General features: G+C 38.5%; 2 protein-coding genes across 11 annotated transcripts in view; one reads left to right on the forward strand and one right to left on the reverse strand.

Moving 5' to 3' along the window:
* The window catches only part of LOC111147228 (asparagine synthetase (glutamine-hydrolyzing)), a 155,002-nt gene extending 133,714 nt beyond the window's left edge, over nucleotides 1-21,288 (reverse strand). For 9 of the 10 annotated variants that reach the window (XM_022503137.1, XM_022503133.1, XM_022503124.1 and 6 more), the window contains exons 1-2: nucleotides 20,716-21,171; nucleotides 20,328-20,397 (exon numbers count right to left, since the gene is read on the reverse strand). The gene's annotated coding sequence lies outside the window, so the exon portion shown is untranslated. The other variant, XM_022503128.1, reaches the window with a different exon arrangement.
* Nucleotides 21,289-21,632: 344 nt separating this feature from the next.
* The window catches only part of LOC111147376 (core 1 synthase, glycoprotein-N-acetylgalactosamine 3-beta-galactosyltransferase 1), a 33,893-nt gene continuing 28,782 nt past the window's right edge, over nucleotides 21,633-26,743 (forward strand). The window contains exon 1 of the mRNA XM_022503381.1: nucleotides 21,633-21,777. Within this exon, the coding sequence (XP_022359089.1) occupies nucleotides 21,771-21,777 (7 nt within the window). The 5' untranslated portion in view covers nucleotides 21,633-21,770. The remainder of the gene's footprint in view (nucleotides 21,778-26,743) is intronic.

Below are 26,743 nucleotides of genomic sequence, written 5' to 3' on the forward strand. Positions count from 1 at the left end.
AAGATGAGAATTTGAGCAAAACTTTCCATAGGTTCAAGGTGTATGGAGAAAATTAGAGTTCAGAGCCATGTAAGAAAGAGAGGAATCTATAAATTTCAGTTAGGACCAAAAAGGGACACATCTGTAAATAGGCCAGCCCTTACATGACTTGAGCCCAGTTCTGAATCTTACCAATCCCCAACTGATGTTTAGCCACCTCATTTCTCAGTTTCCTAATTATAATGTATGCTGTTCTTTCATACCTTTTACTTATTGTTATCTTAATTTCTTTTTGATAATTCTGTTATTTAGTTTTCATCTGATTTTTGTTGTATATTTTCTAGAATACATTAATTATCCAGTTTCATCATGTGGTCCATTTTTTAAAATAGTAGTATATTTAGTAACGACAATATTCTTTTCTGTTGCTCATGTATAAACAAATCCAAGTGTTCCATATCTTTGGAAAAATGATTCCCTTGTAGGGAATTGAGATGCACTATGGTAGCTTTCCTACCTCCACTGCTTGAGAGCTTTCTCCTGCACTGTTTACAAAGACTATAGATAAAGATAGAAATAGAGATATAAATAGCCTCTTCATGTAGTCATCCCCACTTTCTGAGATCTGCCATCTTTGGAATCCTACCTTCCCCCAAAGTGTTTGATCCTTTTCTCCCCTTTGCCCTAAGAGTTCCTGTCCTGCTCAATTTGAATTCTCTTCACAGTATTTTCCTTAGGACAGGAATTTTATTAGATATTTCTGAGTTCTTTGAGCATTTGAGCCACAGCAGTACCTTCTGATCTCTCCATAGTTCTTGAGTGTATAGCTGTGCTCTTCTCATTCCACTCACCCATAACTGGAGCCTGAAGTCTTTTCCTTTTCACTGTTATTCTCACAATATTCAATTTGCTGAGAATTCCATTCCAGGAAGGACTCTCTCTCCTTTGGAGTATATCTTGGCAATCACTGTAGTTTTCCCTCACTATCTGAAAGTAGAATGTTCTTATGAAAGCTTTCACAAGCCAAAATCTCATGAAGTGAAGAACTAATTATGATAACTTATATGAAAAACCTTTTAGAGCTCCCAGCCACCGCCCCCCAAATAACCTCTCTTAAGCTTTTCTGATACCTAAGGACACATCTTGCTAATGAATGCACAAAATAAATTGAGATAAAGCACAGATGCTTATGGATAGAATTCAAAGCTATGGCAGCTGGATGCTGAGATGCTAAGTGTAGTTCCCAGGGGAGGAGCTTCAGGGTGCCACTCTCACTGCTCTGGGTGCTCACTTTATAAACACTGAACACTATTTTTGCTTTTTACCTTTCTTCATAAAAGTAAAAATGCTCTTTGGACTTCTTTTAGATCACAAAAAGAGGTACCAATGTAGGTCTTTTGTACAAGTGAGATGGCCTAACATGAACTTTCTAAAATCAGAGGAAATCTGTATTCCAGTGTTCACAGAACCATTAAAACTCTCTTTCTCTCCCCTCCACTACTTCTGCATAGCTGGTAAGCCTAGACATGTCCTGTATTGTTTGTGGTTTGGGTAAGGCAAACCATAATCTGAAATGGTATTCTGAGGTCCATGGGGGATGTTTTGTTAGTTGAGGATGTTGTGACGTTAGTTTTGTTCATTGAGGATGTTGTGAATAGAAGTTTTCTTTTGCTATTTTAATTGTTTAGTATGTTTTTAGGAAGGGAATTGGAGAAATTTAAAAACTACACATAATGAACTTGCCTTGACCTGAAGTCAACATGGACTTATTTTTAAATCATGATACGATCAAGCAAGGCAACATAATCACTGATTATTCATTATTCCACTGTCTTGGCTGGCTTCTAAGATGATAGTTACTTCTAAAGTACTTTCTGTTCAACTTTGTTTAGTGTTTATTAGCTTCCCTAAAATTATTCTTTGGAAATATAATCAGCCTCTATCTCAGAGTTGTCCACATTCTAATATTGCTTTCCTTTTCGTCACCAACTTCTCTTCAAGTTATGGCTTCCATCATTAGCTAGCCTCAGATCATACACATACATTCTGAACAGTTTATTGAATCAATGATATTCTTTTTCCTTTAAAATCAGACTTAATTTGAGAACTTCCTTATGCTCCAATTGCTGTATTTTCCTCCTAGGCATGTTTCAAATTGTTCTTTATATTTCAAGAACTTCAGTCAGAATACCTCCTTTAATGTTCAAAGGACTTAGCAAACCAAAAATGGTTTCCTCAAGTTAATATTGTATTAACTTTGCAGTAATTCCTTCCAAATGAAAATTGGCACATTTAAGTCCATTACCCTCACACTGCTAGAACTGACATATTTCTCTGATGAATAGAAGAAAATTACTATATCTCTCTGCAATTTTGTAGACTCTCTCTACTCTTCAGAACTTGTTAAAATGTCCCTTCCTTTTCTCTAAAGAAATGAAATTAAATGGTGAATAGGAGTGGGGAGAGTGGCCTCAAGTCTCTAATGATCTACTGCAGGGTTCTGTACTTTACTTTATTTGAATTAATTCAATCAATACTCCAACCTTCCATGAATACCTCCTATGTGCTAAGTTTTATGTTGAATAGAAAAGATATGTAAGAAATTATATTCCAAGAGAGGTCTAGAGTAAGATGTGGGTTAGAATCTTTATCTATACCTCCTAATAGGTGGCTTGAGTTAGCTATTTGATCTCTCTGAGCCACAATTTCCTTATCTCAGTGTAAATCCTACATGATACAGGTGTTGTGAAAATTTAACATGTATATAACATTCTATATTATACATACTTTATATATTAAACACACATATATTTGTATATATATGTACATATATAATTTTTATAGCAGCTGTATCATGTAGGAATTTTATACATAGGTATGTTTGTGGTCAGCAGTGCTCAATAAATGTTTGTTCCTTTTGGATGATGTTTATAATCTACTAACAATTTGATAATGTTTCTTCTCCTTTTACCTCTCCAACCACACAAAATGGCTACTATATAGCCTATTGATTTTCTTAACAAAATGAATTAAAATTGATTATGTTCTATGATGTTTTAAGATTCCTCCTATATCAAATTGTGTGACGTTTGTGAAATGTATTGCAATAACTGGCAGGGTTCTTGATCTGAGGTCATACACTCCCCTAAGGGGTTAAGGGAGTTTTTGAACATCCTGAAATTGCACACAAATCAATGATGTCCATGACTTAGGTATTTTTGGAAGGAGGCTGTTCATTGCTACCACCAGATTTTTAATGGGACTGAGAAACAAACAAACTAAAAGCAAAAATCATGAGGGTGTTATAAAATCAGAGTATACATTGTATACTTCAGAAGTCAGACACTATCTATGCAATTTCCTTTTTATACTGCTTAGCACAGAGCCAGAAAGAGCAAAGAACTTAATCTTTTCTTTCAATGAAAGTAATAATGGCATCCCTTTCTCTACTAGGAGGAGCAGATATAAAAAATATAAAAATAAGAACTGAAAAATAAAAGGAAGAGATTGAAAGGAGTTAATCACAGTCAAACACTGAGGGCAGTGAAAGAGCAGGAAGCAAAGAAAAAGAAGAGAAAAACAACCCCTGCCATCTTACCTTACCCCATCCCCAAAACACATGCAAATAAAAAAAGGTGAGGGAAAGGGGGAGAAGGAGGAAAGAAGTAGATGGAAAGAGAAGTAGAAATGCAAAGCAGTTGAGAGAGTAAGGAAAAGAAAGATTTCTTTCTGTTAGACCATGGTTAAGTTTGTTCCCTTTTTTATACTGCCACATTGCTGAAATGTATTAGTTCTAGCAATTTTGGGGTTTGGGTTTCCCGCATAAAGTATCATGTCACCTGTGAAGAGTGAGACTTTGACTTCTTCTTCGCCAATTTGAATGTCTTTTATTTCTTTCTGTTGTCTGAATGCTAAGGCTAGGACTTCCAGTACTACATTGAACAATAGTGGTGAGAGTGGGCATCCCTGCTGTGTTCTTGACCTTAAGGGAAAAGCTCTGTTTTTCCCCATTGAGAGTGATATTCATTGTGGGTTTTTCATAGATGGTTTTTATGATATTGAGGTAGGTTCCCTCTAGCCCTGTACTTTGAAGAGTTTTAATCAAGAAAGGATGCTGTATTTTGTCAAATGCTTTTTCTGCATCAATTGAAAGGATCACATGGTTCTTGTCTTTTCTTTTATTAATGTGACCTATCACATTGGTTGATTTGCAAATGTTGAACCACCCTTGCATCCCAGGAATAAATCCCACTTGGTCATGGTGAATAATCCTTTTAATGTATTGTTGGATCCTATTGGCTAGTATCTTGGTGAGTATTTTGGTATTCATGTTCGTCAGGGATATTGGTCTGTAATTCTCATTTTTGATGGGGTCTTTGTCCAGTTTTGGGATCAAGGTAATGCTGGCCTCGTAGAACAAGTTTGGAAGTTTTCCTTCCATTTCTTTTTTTTTTTAAACAGCTTCAATAGACTAGGTATCAGTTCTTTTTTTTTTTTTTAAAGATTTTATTTATTTATTTGACAGACAGAGATCACAAGTAGGCAGAGAGGCAGGCAGAGAGAGAGAGGAAGGGAAGCAGGCTCCCTGCTGAGCAGAGAGCCCGATGCGGGGCTCGATCCCAGGATCCTGGGATCATGACCTGAGCCAAAGGCAGCGGCTTTAACCCACAGAGCCACCCAGGCGCCTGGTACCAGTTCTTTTAATGTCTGGTAGAATTCTCCTGGAAAGCCATCTGGCCCTGGGCTCTTGTTTTTTGGGAGGTTTTTAATTACTGCTTTAATTTCCTTTGTGGTTATTGGTCTGTTCAGATTTTCTATTTCTTCTTGTTTCAGTTTTGGTAGTTTATAAGTATCCAGGAATACAGCCATTTCTTCCACATTGCCTAATTTGTTGGCATATACCTGCTCATAATATGTTCTTAAAATCATATTTCCTTAGTGTTGGTTATGATTTCTCCTCTTTCATTCGTGATCTTATTAATTCAAGCCCCTTCTCTTTTCTTTTGGATAAGTTTGGATAGAGGTTTATCAATCTTACTAATTCTTTCAAAGAAACAGTTTCTAGTTTCGTTTATCTGTTCTACTGTTCTTCTGGTCTATTTCATTGATTTCTGCTCTAATCTTTATTATTTCTCTTCTCCTGCTTGGTTTAGGCTTTCTTTTTTGCTGTTCTTTCTCCAGCTCCTGTAGGTGTAAGGTTAGCTTCTGTATTTGAAATTTTTCTAATTTTTTGAGAGAGGCTTGTACTGTGATGTACTTTGCTCTTAGGACGGCCTTTGCTGTATCCCGAAGGTTTTGAACAGATATATTTTCATTCTCATTAGTTTCTATGCATTTTCAAAGTTCTTCTTAATTTCCTGGTTGATCCATTCATTCTTTAACAGGATGCTCTTTAACCTCCAAGTATTTGAGTTCCTTCCAAATTTCCTCTTGTGATTGAATTCAAGTTACAGAGCCACAAACCACTGTTGTCTGAAAATTTGCAGGGAATAATCTCAAACTTTTGGTATTGGTTGAGACCTGATTTGTGACCCAGTATGTGATCTGTACTGGAGAAAGTTCCATGTGTACTCGAAAAGAATGAGTATTCTGTTGTTTTAGGGTGGAATGTTCTATATATATCTGTGAAGTCTATATGATCCAGTGTGTCATTCAAAGCCCTTTTTTTTTGTTGATCTTCTGCTTAGATGATCTGTCCATTCCTGTGAGTGGGGTACTGAAGTCCCCTACTATTAATGTATTATTATCAATGTGTTTCTTTACTTTGGTTATTAATTGGTTTGTGTAATTGACTGCTTCTATGTTGGGGGCATAAATATTTACAATTGTAAATATTGTTATATCTTCTTAGAGATGTCTTGTTATATCTTCTTAGACAGATCCTTTAAGTAGGATATACTGTCCCTCCTCATCTCTTACTACAGTCTTTGTTTAAAATCTAATTTGTTTGACATAAGGATTGCTCCCCCAGCTTTCTTTTGAAGTCTATTAGCATGGTAAATGAATCTCCACCCCCTCACTTTCAGTCTGGTGGTGTCTTTAGGTCTAAAATGAGTCTCTTGTACATAGCATATGGATGGGTGTTACTTTTTTATCCAATCTGATACCCTGTGCCTTTTGATTGGGGCATTTAGCCCATTTATATTCAGACTAACTATCGAAAAATATGAATTTAGTGCCATTGTATTGCCTGTAAAGTCCCTGTTTCGGTAGATTGTCTCTGTTTCTTTCTGGTCTATGTTACTCTCGGGGGTCTCTCTTTGCTTACAGGATCCCCCTTAATATTTCTTGCAGGGATGGATTGGTGGTCACATATTCATTCTGCTTTTGTCTGTCCTGGAAGCTCCTTATCTCTCCTTCCATTCTGAATGACAGCCTTGCTGGATAAAGTATTCTTGGATGCATGTTCTTCTCATTTAGCACCTTGAATACATCATGCCAGCCCTTTCTGGCCTGCCAGGTTTCTGTGGATAGTCTAATGTTAGTCTGATATTCCTCCCTCTATAGGTAAGTAGCTACTTGTCTCGAACTGCTTTTAGGGTTTTTCTCTTTTTCTCTAAAATTTGCGAGTTTCACTATTTTATGTCAGGGGTTTGATCTATTTTTATTGATTTTAGGAGGGGTCCTCCCTGCCTCTTGGACAGGAATGCTTGTTTCCTTCCCAGATTAGGGAAGTTCTCTGCTATGATTTTCTCAAATATACTTTCTGGCCTTCTCTCTCTCTTTTCACTCTCAGGCACCTCAATAATTCTGACATTGGTATGTTTCATGGCATCATTAATTTCTCAAAGTCTTTGTTTATGGGCTATTAGTTGTTTTTCTCTTTTCCTCAACTTCTTCCTTTCTATCAGCATGTCTTCTAGATTACTTAATCTCTCTTTTGCCTCATTCACCCTGGCTGTTAGAGCATCCAATTTAGCCTGCATCTTCTCAGTTATATAGCATTTTTAAGTTCAGCCTGATTAGATCACATTTCTGCACTAAGAGATTCTCTAGTGTCTTTTAAGCTTTTTCAAATGCAGTGATTAACTTTACAATTGCTATCCTGAATTCCATTTCTGACATTTTACTTATATCCATATCAATTAGATCTGTGCAGAGAACATTACTTCTTCTTCTTTCTTTTGTTGTGAATTCCTCCTTCTAGTCATTTTGCCCAAAGAAGAATGGATGAATGAGAGAGCAGAATCAAAATACCAATCACTAGCAAAATACACACAAGACAAATCCAAAGTGGTCAGAAATCAAAACAGAGAAGCAAACAAAAACAAAACAAAACAAAACATCATGGGTGGCGTGGAGAGAATATAACCTCACAGGGTTGACAAAGCAGAGTGATCCACTTGTTCCTGAGTGAATTTTCATCTGTTAGAAGATACTGAATAACAAAATTGCAAAGAAAGCAAAACTTATACACAAATAAAACTGAGTAGAGAAAAAAAGGCCAAAAATGAAGCATATGTCTATAAAATGTAGATGTAAAAAATAAAAGTGAAAAAGCAACTTAAAAACAAAGGGTTGATAAAATAAGAAACTAGTTGAAAAGGAAAAAAAAAAAGAAATGGAAAATTTTAGACTGAAAGTTAAATGAATTATGAGAAAAACCTCAAGTTCTATATATTATTTCCTCCTAGTGCTGGAGTTTTACAGTCTTTCGGGCTCCATAAACTACTTGTGCACCTGTTCTTCCAGTTGGTCTTCTGGAGGAGGGGCCTGCTGTGCTGCTTCTCAGGTGTCTTTGCCTTGACAGAGTTGCACTGCCCCTTGCCAGGGAGCTGGGCTCGGTGTGGCTTTTGTTCCCTGAGAGCTTTCCATGCTTCTTTAGAGGATCAAAATAAAAATGGCTGAGCCCCAATCACCAGCCCCAGAGCCAAAAGACTGTGATCCTCCCTCTTCAGTAAACCCGCTGGGACAAACAGTTTTCAGTTTTCTGTGTGCCAAATTTCGCAGACTCCTGCAGTGTGGGCCCACAGTAATCCTTCCTGGAGGATTCCGAGGGTCTTGAGTTACTGCCCTTTGTAGTGCCCTGAGGCTGAGAGCAGTTGTGGGCTTCTGTGTGTACCTGTTCCTGGGGGACAGCTGAGTGTCACCATACTGTCTTTTATGGGGCCACCACCCTTAGAGCTGTTGCCTGGTTGTGGGCACACCCATTCTGCCCCTACTGGGCAATGACAGATGGGTCTACCCATTCCAGTCCTTTTTAGTGTTCCCAGGCAGAGAGTAGTCTCCTATGGGCCTGGATGGCCTTTATAGTGACCTGAACGGAGAGTCACCTCCTGGGTTCAATAACCATAACCAGTTTCCTTGCTCCATTGTTTTGACACTCTACCAGCTTAGGCATCCTGGTTAGTTCTGATTCCTGAGATCCTGGGAACACACTGACCCACCTAGAGTTCTGCCCTTTTCATCCCTTGAGCCCCTTTCAGACAGGGAAGTCCCTCACTGGAGCAGATTTCCAAGGGTTCTGATTTTGCTCTCTGGGGCTATATCTTTTTCCAGCAGCCAGGGCTATATCATTTTCCATTTCCCACTCCATTTATCTTCCAATTTTCCCCTCAGATTCATGTCTCTACAATTCCTACCTTGCAAAAAGCAGTCACTCTTCTACTTATAGAGTTCCAGATATTTTTTTCTTACATCTCAGGCTTAATTCATGGGTGTTCAGAATGGTTTGATAGTTATCAGGGACTAGATGAAACAAGGGTCCTTACGGTACTGCCATTTTGCCTCTGACCCTGCCCCCACTATCTTTCCATATTTTATATTGGGCACAAATTCTACTCCCTCATAAAATTGGAGTTCTGATTCTCCTGAACTCTGGAAGTTTCTATTGTTTCTGTATACCACCTTCATCTTTCATTTAGATCTGCTCAGCTTCAACTATAAAGTGTTACCTCCCTACTCAGTCTCTGCCTTCCACCCTAAACCCTTAGCCCCTGCCATTTTCTTCCATCATTTATATCCTTGACAAAAGTTCAGTGTAAAAGGGGGGAGTTAATGTTATCTTGATTGACAATGTTCTAGTACTTACATTAGATGGCTGAAGTAGTGTGAAGTAGCATAGGGAGAAAGACAAAATGCTACCCTATTTCCTATGAGAAAGGAGGTCAGACTCTTCTTCTTAGGCAGAAAGTAAAAAGATGGCTGTAGAGACAGATATTTAGAAAGGGAGGAAAATAAAAAAGGTCTTATGTGTCCACTAGCCTGGATCAACCCAGCAAGAGAAGACAAGTCCAACTCAAAGTAGAGGTAAGGCTTGACTCTAACTTGGTTCTAGAGGATAGACATATGTATGCAATTCATTCTGGAGACAGAAGATAAAATGGGCGGGACAGGGAGGATGGGGGGCATGTGCCCAAGGATGTGTCTGAAGATGTGAGGTAGATGCAGGAACTGTATTAGAGAAACTAGTCCCTGGAAGAACCCTATTAACGGATGACAGAGGGAAAGCTAAATTCTTCCCTTCTGTTTGGGCAGAACTGCTTCTGTGTTTTCGTAAATATACTAATCAGCAGAAGGAATTAGTATTGAGAGAAAAATAATGAGCCATAATATATAATCAATTTAAATAGAGTTTAAGCAACTGTAAGCTAGAGCTAAATACTGGAAAGTCACTTCCATTTTCATAATAATTTAATCACTACTGATTGCTTCTATACTGACAGGTATTTTGTACACACAATGGTATAACAGATTGAGAGTCTGAATTATTTGCCAGAAGACTATTAGTCAAGAAGACTTATAACTAAAGTTCTGTTGATATGCAGACACCCTCAACAGAGAGAGCTTCAAATCCCAGAAATAGTTGCTTCTATTTTTGGAGGGTCATCCTAGTCCATAGATTCTTGAGGCTCTAACTGCTGAAAAAAAGATTTAGAAGTCATTTATTTCAGCTCCTTTCCTTTAAAGATAATTGTCCTGTGGATGAAGATCATTTATGCACATTTCAGTATAGGGATCTTTATAGTGAATATCTTTGTTTGTCAATTAATATTTGCTACTAGGGGACTAAAAATGTGGCAATAAATTGAAATATTTGTTGAAAAGATACTTTCTCTCAAAATTTTTAGCCAATCCACTTATGTCATTATTATACTTGTTTATAAAAATAGCTACCATTATATCACATGCCCTCTTTAATTCCCATCACCGTTAGCTATGGATGTTATATTCAACAAATGAATCATTGAACATTGTATCAAAAACTAATGATGTACTATATCTTGGCTAATTGAATTTAAATTTAAAATATTAAGGAAAAATACACAGCTACCATATATCAAATACTTGAATGTGGTAGGCCCTTTGCAAATATCCCTTCATTTAACCAACACAATCACTCTAAAAGATGGGCATCATTACCTCTCTTTTATAGGTAAGAACCATGAGACTCAAAAAGCAGCTAGTGACAGAGCGAGGTTTAGAACACATTTTGTCTAATATCTACTACTCTATCAGGTTGTATCACCATGGAAACATTTGAAAAATATACCTGAAAAAACAGAAAACAGTCTCTAGTATGTAATCTTTCAAGTGTCCTTAAAATATGTGTGCAAGTGAATATTTTATTGAGGTTTACCCGAAGGCAAATATGGTCATAAAGAAGGCTGACACACTGTAAGTATTTCAAAATACTACCTCTGATTAAATGTGAAAAATTTAAAAACCAGTAATTATCTAAATCAACATTGAATAGCAGAGTGAAATGACTGTGGGCTCATTTGTGGACAGAGAACAAGACTGAGAGGTTGCACTGTGTCTATCTGTCATCATCTCTCACATGGAACACTGGTGTCGATGCATGAAGAAGTAGCTCTAGGTAGGCAGAAGTCATTCAAAATTCTATCACCTATTGATATATGCAAAAAAGAGCTTGGATTTTGACAGGGTTGAGAAATAGCTCTCCTCCTGTTTTAGGTTTTGTCACAGGTGAAGTTCCCCAGAAAACAGACTCTAAAACAGAGATCAGCATGCATAAAGGTTATTAGGAAGTGCTTTTGAGGTCAATGCCTATGAAAGAGAAGAGGAGGAAGCAGAATTGTACAGAGGAAGAAATGGGCTATGTGTAGTTTTTCTATGGAGAACTCTGATGTTGGAACGGCCCTAGAGAATACCACAGGTTGAAGTTGGAGGCTGAGTTTCTATACCCTTATGTTGATCAGTCATTGCATGTGGGTACCCTGAAAGGAGGCATGACCTTGAGTTAATTCAGGTGTTTGTACCTGAGGCAGTTCCCAGAGAGGGCTGGCAGCTGTGGGTTGTCTGTTGCCAGCACTCCCAAAAACTAGGGGAACAATCTTTCAGTCCTGAAGCAGGGCATCAGAGCAATGCATCATAGCATCCACCTCAGGTTTGCTGCCTTTGATCACATGTACAGTATCATTTTTTATTATTTCAGATGTCTCAGGTGAATCATCATAAAATGTCCCAAGAATTCCCAAGCCTAGTGAAGATTAACATCTGTAAATTTATATCCTTTAGACCCTGAGACCCTCAATTGAAGGACAAAATGGTGTCTAGCGAGTTAGAACTTAAAGAGTCAGGCTTATATTTTTCTGTGGGCAAGACAAGAAATCACAGAAGTCAATGAGAGAAAATGGTCAGATAACTAAAAAACAGAAGGCATGTTAGGAAGTAGTTCAGACCAGGTTGTGCCCACCCACCTGTGTGAGAGGATGTGATCCTTGTACAAGCAAGCCTGGGACTGAATAATGTGTGGGCTGGATCTAGCCCAAATGCTGTAGTTTGCTGACCTTTGATTTTTTAAAATTAGCATTAAAAACGCAGGTCCAGGAATCTGTTTGGTTTCATCTGCATTTAGTACTGTAAGATTTCTATCTGTGTGACCTTGGGCAATATCCCAAAGCCCTATGTCTCAATATCCATCCCTGTTAAGTGGGTGTAATAATAGTACTGGCCTTGCAGGGTTGTTTAGGGTAGGAGACAGTCCCAGTTAAACAACCAACAGGTAGTCTGGTACTTATCAGGTATTCAGTAAGCAACTTTTGGAATTGTTATTGCTGTTATATTTGTTATTATACTGAGTTAATTGAGTATTTGCTACCAAAGCCACTACTAGCCTAAATTTTGGAGGCAAAAAAATAAGAGAATTGTTTAAATGAGTTGTTAAAGTTGTAAAGCAATAATCAAGGAAAAGATTTTATCAAGATTCTTTACACTACCCCTGCAACTTTCCTGTAAAATCTGAAATTATGTCAAAATAAAAATTGAAAGTTAAGAAAAACAAAGCTCTCTGACTTACTTTGCTGGGATTGTTTGGGAGAAAAGCAGGTTCTGGAACCCTTTACTATTTCTGTAGTTTGGTTTTATATATTTATACTCTTTAATTTATCCCTTAATTTTTGTGAAAACATCACTCTATTTCAGCCATGGTATGAGAATAAGAAAAAGAGTTTGTGTCCATATCTGGATTAGAGAGAAAAGGGGAACATATCCATGAGGTGCAGATAAGATGTAAGAAAGGGAAATTAAAGTGAGCAATCTTCAAGAATGAGGTGAAACTGCAGGAAGAAAGACTCCAGAAAGGCATATACTGCTATATATTTTTTTCCTCTTTTCCTTCCTGGAGAGATTTATTTCCTGAAGAAGATGAATATTTATAAGCATCTACTGTTTGCAAGGCACAGTACTACGTACTTTCATGTGTTATATCACTAAAAATGATCCTGTTCAGAAAAATATTATTGCCATTTTTACAATGAGAAAAACTGAGGCTCAGAGAGAATAGTTAGGTTTCCCAAGATCACATAGTATGTGAGGGAGCTGGGGAAAGAGTGTAGCATGGGTTTAGGGTCAGAAACAATTGAATTAATTGTCCATCAGCGAGTGAATGGATACACTAATTGTGGTATATCCTTAAAATGGAACACTACTCAGCAATAACAAGAATGAATTTTGATGAACAAAATAACATGGTTTAATTTCAACATAATTATACTGAGTGAAAAAAAGCCAGATTAACAAAAAGCACACATTGTATGATTCCATTTATAGAACACTAGAAAATGCAAACTATTCTATAGTGACAGAAATCAGGTCAGTGGTAGCTTAGATATGGGAAGGGGTGGGGAGTGGCAGGAGAAAACTTTGGATGGGGAGCGATAGATATTTTCAATATCTTGATTGTGGTTGTGTTCACATATGTCAAAATATCATATCATACATCTTACATACATCTTATTGCATGTCAATTTTACCTTAATAAAGCATTAAAAAAAAGACTGGAGTAGAATCCCTTTACTGTTTACAAGGGCTTAATCTCTGAGACTAGTTTCTTTATAAGTTGGTAATGCCTCCTCAGAGAGTTAATGTGAAGATGAAAATAAATCAGTGAGGGAAGTGTTTAATATAGTGCCTAATACAATAGTAACCAAGAAGCAGAAGTTATTTAAGTCCCAGACTCTGAGTTCTTCCTTCTGAGAGCTTTTTCCATTTCAGTTAATAATGCTAGTCATTGTTATTTTTATTTATAGCTATAATTCAAGCACATCGATCTTAATCCAAAGCACAAGATCTTTCCACTAAACCACACCAAACCATGATAAATTTTACGATTTGAGTTCAGGGACATCATCTCCTGATGGGGGACCAGGCCAGAATCTTCTGCAAAAAAGCTGTTTTGTCTTAGAGCCAATAGTTTGTCCAAGTTGTTGCTACTGTACTCTTCAGTCCCAGAATTTTTCTTTAGTTCCTTTTTATAATTCTATTTCTTTATTGATATTCTAATTTTGTTCACACATCATTTTCCTAATTTCCTTTAGTTCTTTGTCCATTTTTTTTTCTATTGGTTCTTGGAGCATATTTAATACAGTTGTTTTAAGATCTGTCTAGTAACTTCAATGTCTGTACTTCCTCAAAGACAGTTTCATTCCTTTGAATGAGCTATTTTTTCTTGTTTCTTTTTATGTCTTGTAATTTTTTTTTTGTTAGAACTGACATTTGACAATTATAATATAACTTGAAATCAGAATCTTCCTCTTTCATAGGGTTCACTATTTTTTCATTGTTGAAGGCTGCAGCAATCTGTTGATTTAATGCCCTTTCCAAACTATGATTACAGACTATATTCCTTGTCACATGTGGTCACTGAAGTCTCCTCAACTTGTGTTTAGCAAGGGATGTGACAGAAATATACTTGAATGCTAGGAACCTCCCAGTTCTTGCAAATTCAATCTGAGCCAGGGCCCTCCTTCAACTTGCTAGTTTTCACTGTACCAAGAGATGAGCCCAAGATGAAAGCATAGGGTCTTCTTGAGTGTTTGAGTATGTGGAGTATGCATATGGCTTTCTAAATTCCTGGAGTATGGAGTATGCATATGGCTTTCTAAATTCCCCCATTTACATAATTGTTTTTGAATGTCTCAACTTCCCAAAGAAACTCTACCCAACTTTTATCTTAGGCAGTCTATTGTACATTTCAGCCATAATATCTGCCTCAGGTGTTTGAGGATTGTTAATTTAGCGGGCAGAATTTTCAAGCTTTTTCACCTGAGTTCTGAGTTAGACAAAACAGGGCGGACATCTTGCATCAGAGGCTGCCCCATATTAGTCTGCTTTGGATGCCATATCAAAATATCACAGCCTGGATGGATTAGACATCAGAAATTTATTTCTCACAGCTCTGGAGGATAGAAAGTCCGACATCAAGGCACCAACCAATTCACTTTCAGATGAGGATTCTTCCTGGTTTACAGACAGCTGCCTTCTTACTGTTTCCTCACATGATAGAGAGAATGAGCTTTGGTGTCTACCTCTACTAGAGGAACTACCTCTACTAGATGAGGGTCTTATCCTTATGGCCTCATTTAACTTTTATCACCTCTTTATAAGTCCTACAATTACACAGGGGGTTAAGGCCTGAATATATGAATTTTGGGAGACACAATTATCTATAGCACCCCCAGACAGATTAGAACAGAGATCACAGTAATCTCTGAAAAAGCTTAGTTTGCTCCCTTCAGAACCAGGGAAACAATAGCACAGTGGGAAAATGGGCAGCTGCAATTTTGGATTGCTGCACTTTAAGACTCTGCTTCTTTATAACTGTAGTGGCCTTATGACCACTGCCTTAAGACAGGTGCCCCTTTAGACTACTGACATTGTAAGACTATCCCCATTCAGGGAAAAGGGTATAGAAAGACAAGTAAAATGACCACAAATACTTTGTACTGTTTTGAGGTGCATTTTTCTTGATTTAGTGTTCAGTTAGTTGCTATAAACTTTGAACTGTTTTCTAGAGTTCTTACAAGATTGGTTCTGTTTCTGCTTGTTTTTGATGTTTCTGTGGGAGAGTGAGATCTTGGAACTTCCTACTCCTGCTATTATGCTCTTCTTATTCAAAAGACTGTAATTTTTGCATATTTTTCATAAGCCTTATGTTACTCTTCAGACCAAAGCTTTCACAATGCTTTTTACTTCTTATAAATGAAAAGAACTATTTAGATCTCCCTTAAATGATATTTATTAGAAATGTGTTTTAAAGAATGGAAAAATTAGCCATTTAAGCTATCAACAAACAAAGTGTAACTTAATAGAGGAATACAGTGTAGGGACCCATAGAACCCAAGAGCAGGCAGGCCACTTGCAGTATGGGGCCATAGAAAATCTGTGCAAAGCCAGAAAGTGACTCCCTTCCCTTTTTCTCTCTGGGAGTACCACAGCTTGCAGTCACTACTTTTCTCAAAGAGACTGCTTCATTTCTCTTTCTCTCTATAGAGTAGATTCCCCTTCCCCTTATCTTGGCCTTACATATCTGGGGTTTCAAGCCATGTATGGGTTACAGTTTCAGTGTTCAACAGAAGGAAACTAATACTTCTCTCCCCATTCCAAATTCCCAGAATGGGGAATCTGATTGAGTTTTCTGAGGATCAAAGTCTATCCAATCAGCTATGACCAAAAAGTGGGAAGTGTCCTCATATGAACAGTACTCTGGAGACTCAACCTGCAGATGAGAATTAGAGGAAAAGTGATGAAGACGGTGCTTCCCAATGGATTATGGCCAGAAACCCAAACAAGTATCTACCACAATCCATTTTTAGATATGCATACATTTAAATACAACTTAAAAGGAGTGAGAAAAAAAGATGGCACAATATGCAGCTAAGATTTGTAAGTCAGTTAGTTCTGTAGAACAAAAGAAGTAGCATACACATTTACAATTTACTGCTTAGGGATTTTAAACTAAAGCTAGTTTCACCTATTCTATTTAAAATAAATGAATTCTGCTCTTGTTGAGCCATGAGGGAAAAAAATTAAGGAATATTTTGATTCATATTCCAGGAAACTAGAGAAACTCAGGGTAAGTAATCCCAGAGAGCCCAATCTCGTAAATTGAGAATATTTCTCTAGATGACACAAGGTCCTCAGTGCAACCATGTCAGTCTCTGCTTTTAAGCTAATATGTTGTGAGTCATGCTGAGTCCTCTTCCCTTGAGGTTAAAAGTATTTCCTAAACTTTCTTCTTCTTCTTTTTTTTCTTCTCTTCTCCTCTCCTCCCTTCTCTACCTTTATCCCCTTTACATATCAGTCAACTTAGAAAATAACATTAGCATTTTCAACTGTCTCAGAATCTTGGTACATTTTTGAAGATGCAGCTGCAAGGAATAAAAACTCTTTGGAAATGCGCTTTTAGTTTCTGTAGGATGAAAAAACTTTATCTTGGCAGGTATTTTCAATATGGAATGAGAAGCCCTGCTGAAAAGCATGTCATCACCAGAAAAGAATGCCCTGTCCTTTTTTATCTAGAGTTTTTCTTCTTCCTATTCAAGTAAGTAAAGATGGTAGGAAGTAGGGGTCATCTACAATGACAAATACCTGATGTTTAGTTAAGTCAGTAGTTTCAACTGATATGGAGTCATACTAGATACCAGAAAGCAAGAAAGAACCAATACAATAAAACCAGGGAATTTGGATAATTCATCCACTGCATAATCAGGGCTTGAATCCTACATCAAGGCTCTATCTTGCTCATCCTCACCTATTTACCTCTGGGGTCATCCATACCACCAAACTGTGCATTGTCAATAATTGCATAATCTCTGGTATTCCACTATAGAAAGACTTCCCTGTGTGTCCAAGTCTTCCTCTCTGAAAGAGAAAGACATATATTCTATCACCTATTGTCTTGCTCTTGGGTGCAATTTTGCTTTAGGATAAACTCTTAGGCTCAGACCAAATTATTGGTTAAATGTATGTTTATTACTAAGTATGCTTAACTACCACTGTTACCACAAAGAGGGGCACACACCCAACTGTAATTACAAATTAATTCATGGAAAGGAAAAGGAGGCAGTCATAATTATGTATTCTTTTTAAAGTGCAATAAATTTTCAACAGGCCAATAAAATAAGATCTGACATATCATAACCTACTGTTCTGCCATACTCTTAAATCTTAACTGCTCACTATGAATGATGCTAATATTTTACGAAGGTACACAGTAAAATCATTAATAAGTTATCACCTCTTGAAAGAAAATGCTTCATGGTGTACACACCTAAAATATTTAACACTTAATTGCTTAAAAATAAAATAGATCTCATGAGCCTAAAGTAATTAAAGGAATGTTCATGCTTTTCAATTACACTATCACATATAATCTGATTAGCCACCTTTTGAGGCAGGTTGGGATTATTTTCCCCAATTTACAGATAGGGAAATTGAGATTTAGGTTTTGATAACTCGCCATGGGCCACTCAGCTCATCAGTGACAAAACAGGGAGCACTATCCAGGTCTCAAGGGTTCCACTGCTGTACTCAATATATGTTTCCTCCAGGATTGTCAGTGTTCAGATCTCAGTAAGAGTCACAATTAATTTCTCTATGATCACATCAGAAAACCCTTATATAATACAGGTGTCAGGGAGCAAAGATATTTCCAGCACTTTATGCTACCCTTTAAAGTGAAAAAAATATATATTCTACTTCAATTACTTGTTTGTTCATTCAAACAAGAAATCATTAAACACCTACATATGTACCAGCCATTGTGCTAGGCTCTATTATACCCAGCTGTGTTAGTTATCTTTGCTGCATGACAAATTATCCCAAAATTTAAACATAAAACAGCAAACATGTATTCTCTTACAGTTCCTGTGGGCCAGGAATTTGGGAGTAGCTTAATGGGATGGTTCTGGCTCAGGATCTCTCCTAAAGTCAATAAAGATGTTGATGAGGGAGGTAGTCATCTGAAGGCTTGACTAGGACTGGAGCATCTGCTTCCAAGTTCACTCACATGGCTGTCAAGAATCCTTGGTTCCTTACTGGCTGTTGGTGGCAAGCCTTAATTACTCATAATGTGGGCCTCTCGATAAAGCTGTCTGAGAGCCCTTACGACTTGAAAACCATCTTTTCCCAGCAAGCAGCCCCAGAGAGAGAAGAAGAAAAAACTAGCATAGGTTTTCTTTTTTCTTTTTCGGCATATGTTTTATAATCTCCTCTATGAAGTCACACAAGTCGATTTATACATCCTATTCATGAGAACAAGTCACTAAACACAATCCAAACTCAAGGCGAGAGGAATTAAGCCCCATTGCCACTGACTAAAGGAAAAAGCACCAAAGAACTTGTGGACATATTTTAAAACTATTATATCTGTGAATATAATTTAATTTACAGAATTTAATCTAATTATATAAAATGATTTATTAATCTCATTGTAATATTTGGGTATTTAAAGGGAAACTAAGTGTATTAGAGAGTGGTTTTATTTTTTTTTTGTGGTTGTTGCTTATTTGTTTCCATTTTGTGTCCCCATTTTTATTTCACCCTATTAAAAAATTCTATATACAATGCTGAATAAATGCTGACTTGTCCTATCCTGTTGTATCATTAGGAATTGCATTCACTGCTTATAACAGAAAACCAAATAACAAAACTTTAAATAGGAGGGATTTATTTTCCCTTACATAACAACAAACCCAGAAATGAGTGGTCTAAAGCTAATAAGCTAGCCCTCTAAAGCAATCACAAAGCCTGGCACCTCTGGCTTCCTACACTGTTAATACTTCCTACACTGTTATTATGGCTGAAATATGGCTGCTCCGCCTCCAGCATTGTGTCACTGTTCCAGGTGAGGAAAAAAAAATGGATATAGGCCCAATGGCTAAAAGGACATTTCTTCCATAAAGCTTTGAGCCTCTCCTAGCAATATCCATTTTCATTTTATTGATCGGTCACACAGCCAGTCATGGCTTACAGAAATCTGGAGAAGTAAATATTTTTAATTAGACACACTGTCATCCTGAAAAAAAAATCAGAGTTCTGCTGATAAGGAAGAAAGGATTTTGACTTAAACAACTAGCAGTGTTGGCCACCGGGCTCCAAGGAGCCTCAACACTGCTCCAACAAGCTTTGACACACATTACTGAAACACCACACCAGACAGACAAAAGTACTGCTCAAGATTTATCTGTTTCAAATGGGAGAATCTAGTCATTTTGCATCCCATATATAAAGGATATTTTTCAAAGTAACCACAACTTTCTTTTTTCTAGTTGATAAATTGAAGAATTGGCTGACATTAATGTCACTTCTAAGAATCTGTCCAAGTAGATAATTACACAGTTGTGCAAAGGTATGTGCATAGGGTAGTTCATCATAGAGTTGTTTATTATATTAAAAATTTGGGAAAAAACCAAACAGCAAAAGAATACTGGTTAGATAAATGATGGTACATTCATTTATCTTTTAAAAATGATGTTAATCATGATATATTGTTCAGTGAGAAAAGAACTATATACATAATAAAATCCAGTTTATGAAATATTGTATTTATGCCTTTATGTGTTTTTTTTTTATTCTTTATATCTGGAAGAATGTAACACACACTTTAAAAAATGATTTCCCGTGGATTATGGGATTTGGGTATTTTTAAAAATTTGTTTGAATAACTTTGTACTGTTTTCACGAATATAAAAGTGACTTTCAGATACCCAAAATGATGGGAGGGACTTACTTGATCTGGTTTTGTTCTTATCAATAGTGTTTCCTGCCAGTAATTATCTGAGACCCCGCTATGGCTGAACTTATAATTGGAAGGGTTTCTTATCTTTGCTCAATGGAAAAAGCAAAGTTATTCCTTATTCATTAAAAATTTCAATAAAATTAAAATGAGGTAAGGAATCTTGCGTTTTTGTTTGTTTTGGTTTCTATTTGGAACACGGTGACCTCGGGAAGGGTCTCCTTTTACTGTTTTGCAGTGGTTGTGGAAAGGAAGCGGGTGAGGCTGGGCAATTAACTATACACAAATTGGAGAAGAAAGAAGAGGATACAAGTAAGGATGTAAGGGAGAGAAGTCTGGAGGCATCCGCCAGGAAAAGAGCACTAACCTGAACATCAGGATACTTGCACTTCTAGCTTGGGCCCATCAGCTTATCTTTCTGACCTCAGTTTTCTCATCTGAAAAAATAAAAGGTTTAAGTAAGAATCACTAGATGTGCTTAAATTCTTTTGGAAGATTGTTTTGGATCTGTTAACGACATATCATGGCAAACTATTGGAGCTGAAGCTAAACAAAGGAAAAAGAACAACAATAACGGACATACATTGTTCATTATCTCACCCAGGCATGTTAAGCAACTTGCCAAGGTTGCACAGGAAATAGGTGGAGGAACCATGATGCCAGCCCAGAGCCCATGCTCCTAAAGGTTATGCTGAAGGGCACTACAGAACTGACAGAGACGGGCTTTTTAAAAAATAGCAGGATAGTTTTCTCACCTTCAAGCTAAGGCCGTGTAGATGATGTTAAAGCCAAGAATTTATCCCCACCTCCTGGCTCTGTGGGGTTGCCTCAATGGCTCACAGGCTCCTCCCTCTATCCAAAAACACTTTCTGATTCAAAGTCCTTTAGCCAACTAAAAAGAAGATGAGTTTTGGAAAGCCCTAAAGAAGCTCTTCCTGTTATTGCCTGACAGAAGCGAAGTAATGACAGACAAAACCACGTGTGATACAGAAGGCTTTGTGGTACCACTGTTTCAACCCTTTCAGGTTCAGGTATCTGGTTACCCAGCACCCGTTTGTATACCTCATCTTGCTTATTTCCTTTCATTAAGGCCAGAGAGATACTGACTACAGAGAGTACGGAATGGGTAGGAGAGTGGGGGACAGGAGAAAAAAGAACAGGAAGCGGGCTAGAGGCCGAAAGACTTCTGCAGGCTTAGAGCCTAACCCTCACACAGAGGTCCTCAGGTACCTCTAGCCTCAGTCTCTGTAGTTTCACTGCTTTAGCTTCTCTCAAGGTCCGGAAGCTAATGCAAAACCCAACAGCAGAATCAGGAAGGATAAGGCCGACAGCGAGAAGTCGCAAGAGGGCTGCGACTACTGCTGTTAGAAGACCCGACTTCCCAGACCCCTTCGCAGAAGGGCGGGGCGTGAGCTTGGTGGCCAATCCCCACGTCCGCACGTCGCCATAACCCCGCCCCACCCTGCTCCCTCTCGCTCCGCCCTTCCCTGGGGCTGGTGCGGCGGCGGCGACGTCAGCGCTAGGAGACCCCTGGGTGGCGGCTGCGCCGTCGGCGGGCTGCGGCCTGGACGCGCTGCGGGGAGGAGCGGAGCGAGCGAGCAAACGGGCGGGCGGGGGGTGGGGGGGAGGGAGCGAGAGCTGGGACCGCCTCAGCCGCCGCCGCCGCCGCCTGGGAATGATCTGGGCGGCAGCGGGCGGCCCCAGCTAGCGGCCGCGAGCCACTTCTGCGGGTACCGGGAGGAGCTAAGGTTGCCGGTCTCGAGTCGTCCCCTCTCCGCCCCCCAGGAGGGGCGAGAGGGAGCCACGGCTGATGTCAGGTACGGCCGGCGGAGGCGCCCTCAGGCTGCGGGTCCAGGGTCTGCGCTCCCCTCGTCCTCACTGCTCGGAGTGTGTGTTGGGGGAGTCTAGAGGGTGGACCCAAACCCGGGCGCCGCCAAACAGGTGTCTCGGGGTCGCTGCCGGGGCTGGGGACTTGCGGGCTCCTCAGGGAGGTGTGGGGGCACTCCTGCTCCCGGCGCCTCTGTGAACTACCATTGGGGCCGTCTGCCCATCGGGCCGCTATTTGTTGACGAGTAGCCGCCTCTTGGTGGTGGGTTATTCCTTTCTCCCCGCGGGTGCCCCTCTCCTCTTAGCTCTCTGCCCGCCGTCGGGCTGCGGCAGTGAGGCGCGGGCTGTGCAGGGTAGTGACCCGACCGCCCAGACGTGCTGCCCGTCCGGCCTCCCCGCCCCTCCCCCGCCGTGTGACCTATGGGTCAGGCGAGATCCAGGGTTCAGGTGTGCGCACGTTCCGCGAGAAACGCCGGGCTGCGGGGGAACCGGAGTGCTGGGCGAGTGGGCGTCTTTCACAAGTGCCAGGGGACTTCCTTGGGGCTTTCTTGGATCATCAGGTTTGTCTGTGGCAGATTTTTTTTTTTTTTTTTTAAATTTCACTGCCTCTGGCAGAATAAGCGAGCCAGGTGTGTTTGACTCACTTGCTGCGTGGAGAAGGAAAAGAGTTTTTTCTCCTCTTCCAACCCCCTGCCCCCCCACCGCGAGTGTGATGTGAGTAGTAGGTACTGACAAGTTGGCCATACAGCTTTGAATTTGGAGAAATTGTATACTCTTAAAAGAACGCAGTTCGGGAATGGGGATTTATTCTTCCCTCGCTCTTAACTCTCTTACTTTTTAAAATAATAAATAGGGAAGCACCACATGCTCTGGAAAATTTGATTGGCTTTATAATCTAGTTCCCTAAATTTGTTATAGATATTGTAGTATATCTTTTTAACGCTTTTCAGATTGGAAACGATTATGCTAACCATGAATTGACTTCATTATGAATTAAAAAGTTGTAAAGGCAGAACTTTAACGCATTAAAGTGAATAACTAGGCCAATGTGATTGGGACAGAAATATGTTCATTTAGTAAAAGTTGGGCACAGAATATATATATATAGCTCGGCCTGGGTGCCAGGAAGAAGCGTTGTGCGTGATTTCAACTTGCTTGATCTTGGTGTAGGTTTAGACAGTGGGATCCTGAATTTTTAGGAGATACTTAGCTTTCCATACCCTTAGCAGATAAGTGTCAAGTGAACCGTATGCACATGATGCTTTGTGTTCTAAGTTTTTATATAGTAAACTATACTATTATTTTCCACTGGCCTTAGTATATATTGATGTGCACTTTAAGTGAATATAAAGTTTCAAGTTACCAGTTAACTTTTGTCACCATATGTTAAGTAAAACAGTGATTTAGTAAGGAAAGTATGACTCATTTAAAATTCTTCATAGGAAAAGAGTATGGTTTTTCAGTACTCGTGGAGAACTATTAAATATCTCTCTTAAGTTTCCTGTGATTTGTGTTTTTCTCTATCTTTTTATTTAGGCTTCAGCATTTTAAAAATATTTTGTGGTTACTACCCATTGAAGGATAGATATGGTTTTTTCCTTAAATATGCTTTTTTGGCTTAGGTTATACTAGTCTGTATTTCTGAGGAAATGTAATATCCAGAAATTCTTAGAAGTTTGCCACAAATTTATTTAGTAGTACATACAATGGATTAATTTTCACCCAGTCATAGAAATAAAAACTGTGTCATTTAGACATATGCAGTTTACTATTTGTATATTGATTTGTGCCAAGATAAAAATTGCATCTTACAGCTTATAAACCTTGTAAACCATGGTAATTTAAAATAGGGTCTCTGATGAAATTATTGACTGGAATTCTTGTGACATTGCAGCTGTAAGCAAACCAAGTGGAAAGGGGAGAACTTGATGAAATTAATTTCAGATTCATTTAAAATTTTAAGCTTCCCAATACAACCATCTTACTTTTAGAAGATTTGTTGAAATTTGAATAAAGACACTACTGTACAAACTGTAACAAGATGGAAAGAAAAGTACAAAATTTTTTTTACCCAAATTTTTTAAGATTAAGGTAATTACTTTAAAAGAAGGAAAAAAGAGAAAGGAGAATTGTTCTCTAAAAGAGAAGATAGCATTTTATCTTAAATCTAAATGTATGTCTAATGTGTACTTAAATTTTCACTTTGCAACTAATTTAAATAGCCAAGGGGAAAATATATACAAAAATGTATATAATGTGTGAAAATGAGAAGTATCCCTTGAAGAAAAAAAATAAATTGATATTTGTGAAATAGGGAAACATGCAAGAAGATAGGAGAAACCAAAAAAAAAAAAAACCCCACAAAAAAACTGAATAAACTATCTAAAACCTGTAGTATGAACTGCCTTGCACATTGAAGGCAGAGAGAGGCAAATTAAGTTGGGAGAGCTTCTGAAATGGGAAACCTGATTAGTTTACAACTAAAGCTGTATGTTAAAACATTTAAACTGGTGGAAATTAGATAATAGGCAGAATTTGAAATTATCTATGGCTTGGTGTAGTCATTTGCATTCTTGGTCCTTCTATTGGTTTCCTAGGGCTGCCGTTAACAAAGTGTAGCAAACTGGGTAATTTAAAACAACATAAATTTATCATCTCAGTTCTGGAGGCTGGAATTCTGAAATCAAGGTGTTGGCAGGGCTATGGTCTCTAGGTTCTAGGGGAGAATCTGTTCATGTCTCTTAGCTTCTTGTGTCACTGGCAGTCCTTGATATTCCTTGACTTGGAGCTTTATCATTCCAGTCTGCTTCTTTCTGTGTCTCTTCATATGGCATTCTCCCTTTTTTATAAGGATGCCAGTCATATTGGATTAGGGTCCACCCTGATGACTTCATCTTAACTTGATTACATCTGCAAAGACCCTATTTTCAAATAAGATCCCATTTCTAGGTACTGGGGTTAGGACTTCAACCTCAGTCTTTTGGCGAGGGATACAACTTAACCCATCACAACCATATAAAATTTTTAGCACATATGGCAGGCCAAATCAGGGTGTGTGGTAGGAACAAAGAAGCAGTCATCTAAATTTATTTGTCCTTTACTTACCTCAGTGCTTACTCAGAACCAGGTTGCAGAGAGAAAGCAAACAGGCAGACAAAAATCTCTGTCCTAGAGGAGCTTATGTTCTAAAGCGTTGGTTCTCAAAATGTTGTCCTTGAGTATGTAGCATCAGCATTATCTGGGAACTTGTTAGCCATCCAAGCCTCTTGGTTCAGAAACTATTTTAACAAAACTTTTAAGTGATTCTGATGCAGATTCAGGTTTGAGAACCAATGAACAAGATGGAGAAGAGAGACAATAAACAAGATGAAGAAGTAAAATAGGTAATATATTAGATGTTAATAGATAGTAAGAATAGGGTGGGTAAGAATAGGGTGACCAGAGAAGACCCCCTCAGAAATAAAGGCCTGAAGAAGTTGGGGAATAAGCCATGTGAGTATGTAGGTGAGTGTTCCCAGCAGAGAACAGCAGATGCACAGACCCTCATGTTTGAGGAACAGCAAGGAATCCAGAGAACACAGCAAGGGAAACAGTAATAGGTTCAGTTTATGAAATTTCTGTTTGTTCTTTTTGACCTATAAAAACCAAATACTAGGAGAAGAGATCAGAAAAAGAAGAGTGGGGATAGGATTGCAGACCATTGAGGTTCATCTTAAGGTTTTTGCTTTGTTTCTGAGGTTGGGAAGACATTGGAAGATTTTGAGCATATGAGTGATACAATCTTTTTTAAAAGATCACTGGTGAAATGGGTAAAAATGGATTGGAGAAAGAAGGATGCAAAGGGGAAAGTTGATTAGGAGTCAGTTAAAGTAGTTGAGGGAAGGGGAGGAGAAGGGAGAAAAGGAGGTGACTTGGACTAGGATGGTAGCAATAGAGAGGTTAGAAGAGAGGAATGAGATCAAAAGCATATGAGATGATAGTGAAAAATAAGGTTACCCCATTGCCTGCCTCAAAGAGGTTTATAATTAATCTTTATATATTCTTCCTGAGATATTTTATGTATATATGATAAACTGGGTTTTAACAGTTTAGTAGAGCACTTCTTTTTTTTTTTTTTTTTTTTTGAATGCATGGTAAATCCTTTTCTTTTAAGATTTTATTTGTATATTTGACAGGACAGAGAGATCACAAGTAGGCAGAGAGGCAAGCAGAGAGAGAGGGGAAGCAGGCTCCCTGCTGAGCAGAGAGCCGGATGTGGGACTGATCCCAGGACCCTGAGATCATAACCTGAGCCGAAGGCATAGGCTTAACCCATTGAGCCCCCCAGGCACCCAGTAGAGCACTTCTTAACTGGAGCTGATTTTGACCCACAGGGGACATTTGGCAGTGTCTAGAGACATTTTTGGTTGTCACAGTCAGGGGGAATACTGTTGGCATAGAGTGCGTGGAGGCCACAAATGCTACTAAGCGTCTTATGATGAACAGGATAGCCAGTCACAAGAGAGAATCATCCAGCTCAAGAGGTCATTGGCTTAATGGGAGTTACGGAGGTTGAGGCATAGATGGTGGGGAAAAGATAGTGTTATATAGACAGAGAACACAGTAGGAATAGAAGAGCCTCAGCATTGGGATGTTTAGTGAACAGATTAAATATTGCAATTGCTTAGGTGAGAGAGGGTCTGAAATAGTAGAAATGGAGAGGGGCGGATGGATTAAAAAAATTTAGGAAATAAAATTGGCCAGATTTGGTGATTGGATATAGGGTGAGGATAAGGGGAGTGGGGAATGTTAAAAAATTAGAGACACTCTGATTTCTAGTTTAGATAAACAGATGGCTTCTAGTAAAATAGGAAGCCATTGGTGAGTAATTTAGGTGATTGCCAGTAATTTTAGTTAAGATGAGCAGGTAGGAAAGGAATTAAGGAAGGTAAGGAGTCACTTTTGGGCATGTTGAAT

This window comes from Enhydra lutris, unplaced genomic scaffold (genome assembly GCF_002288905.1).
Source record: "Enhydra lutris kenyoni isolate GAN:26980312 unplaced genomic scaffold, ASM228890v2 scaffoldscaffold16, whole genome shotgun sequence".
Classification (NCBI taxonomy): Eukaryota; Metazoa; Chordata; class Mammalia; order Carnivora; family Mustelidae; genus Enhydra; species Enhydra lutris.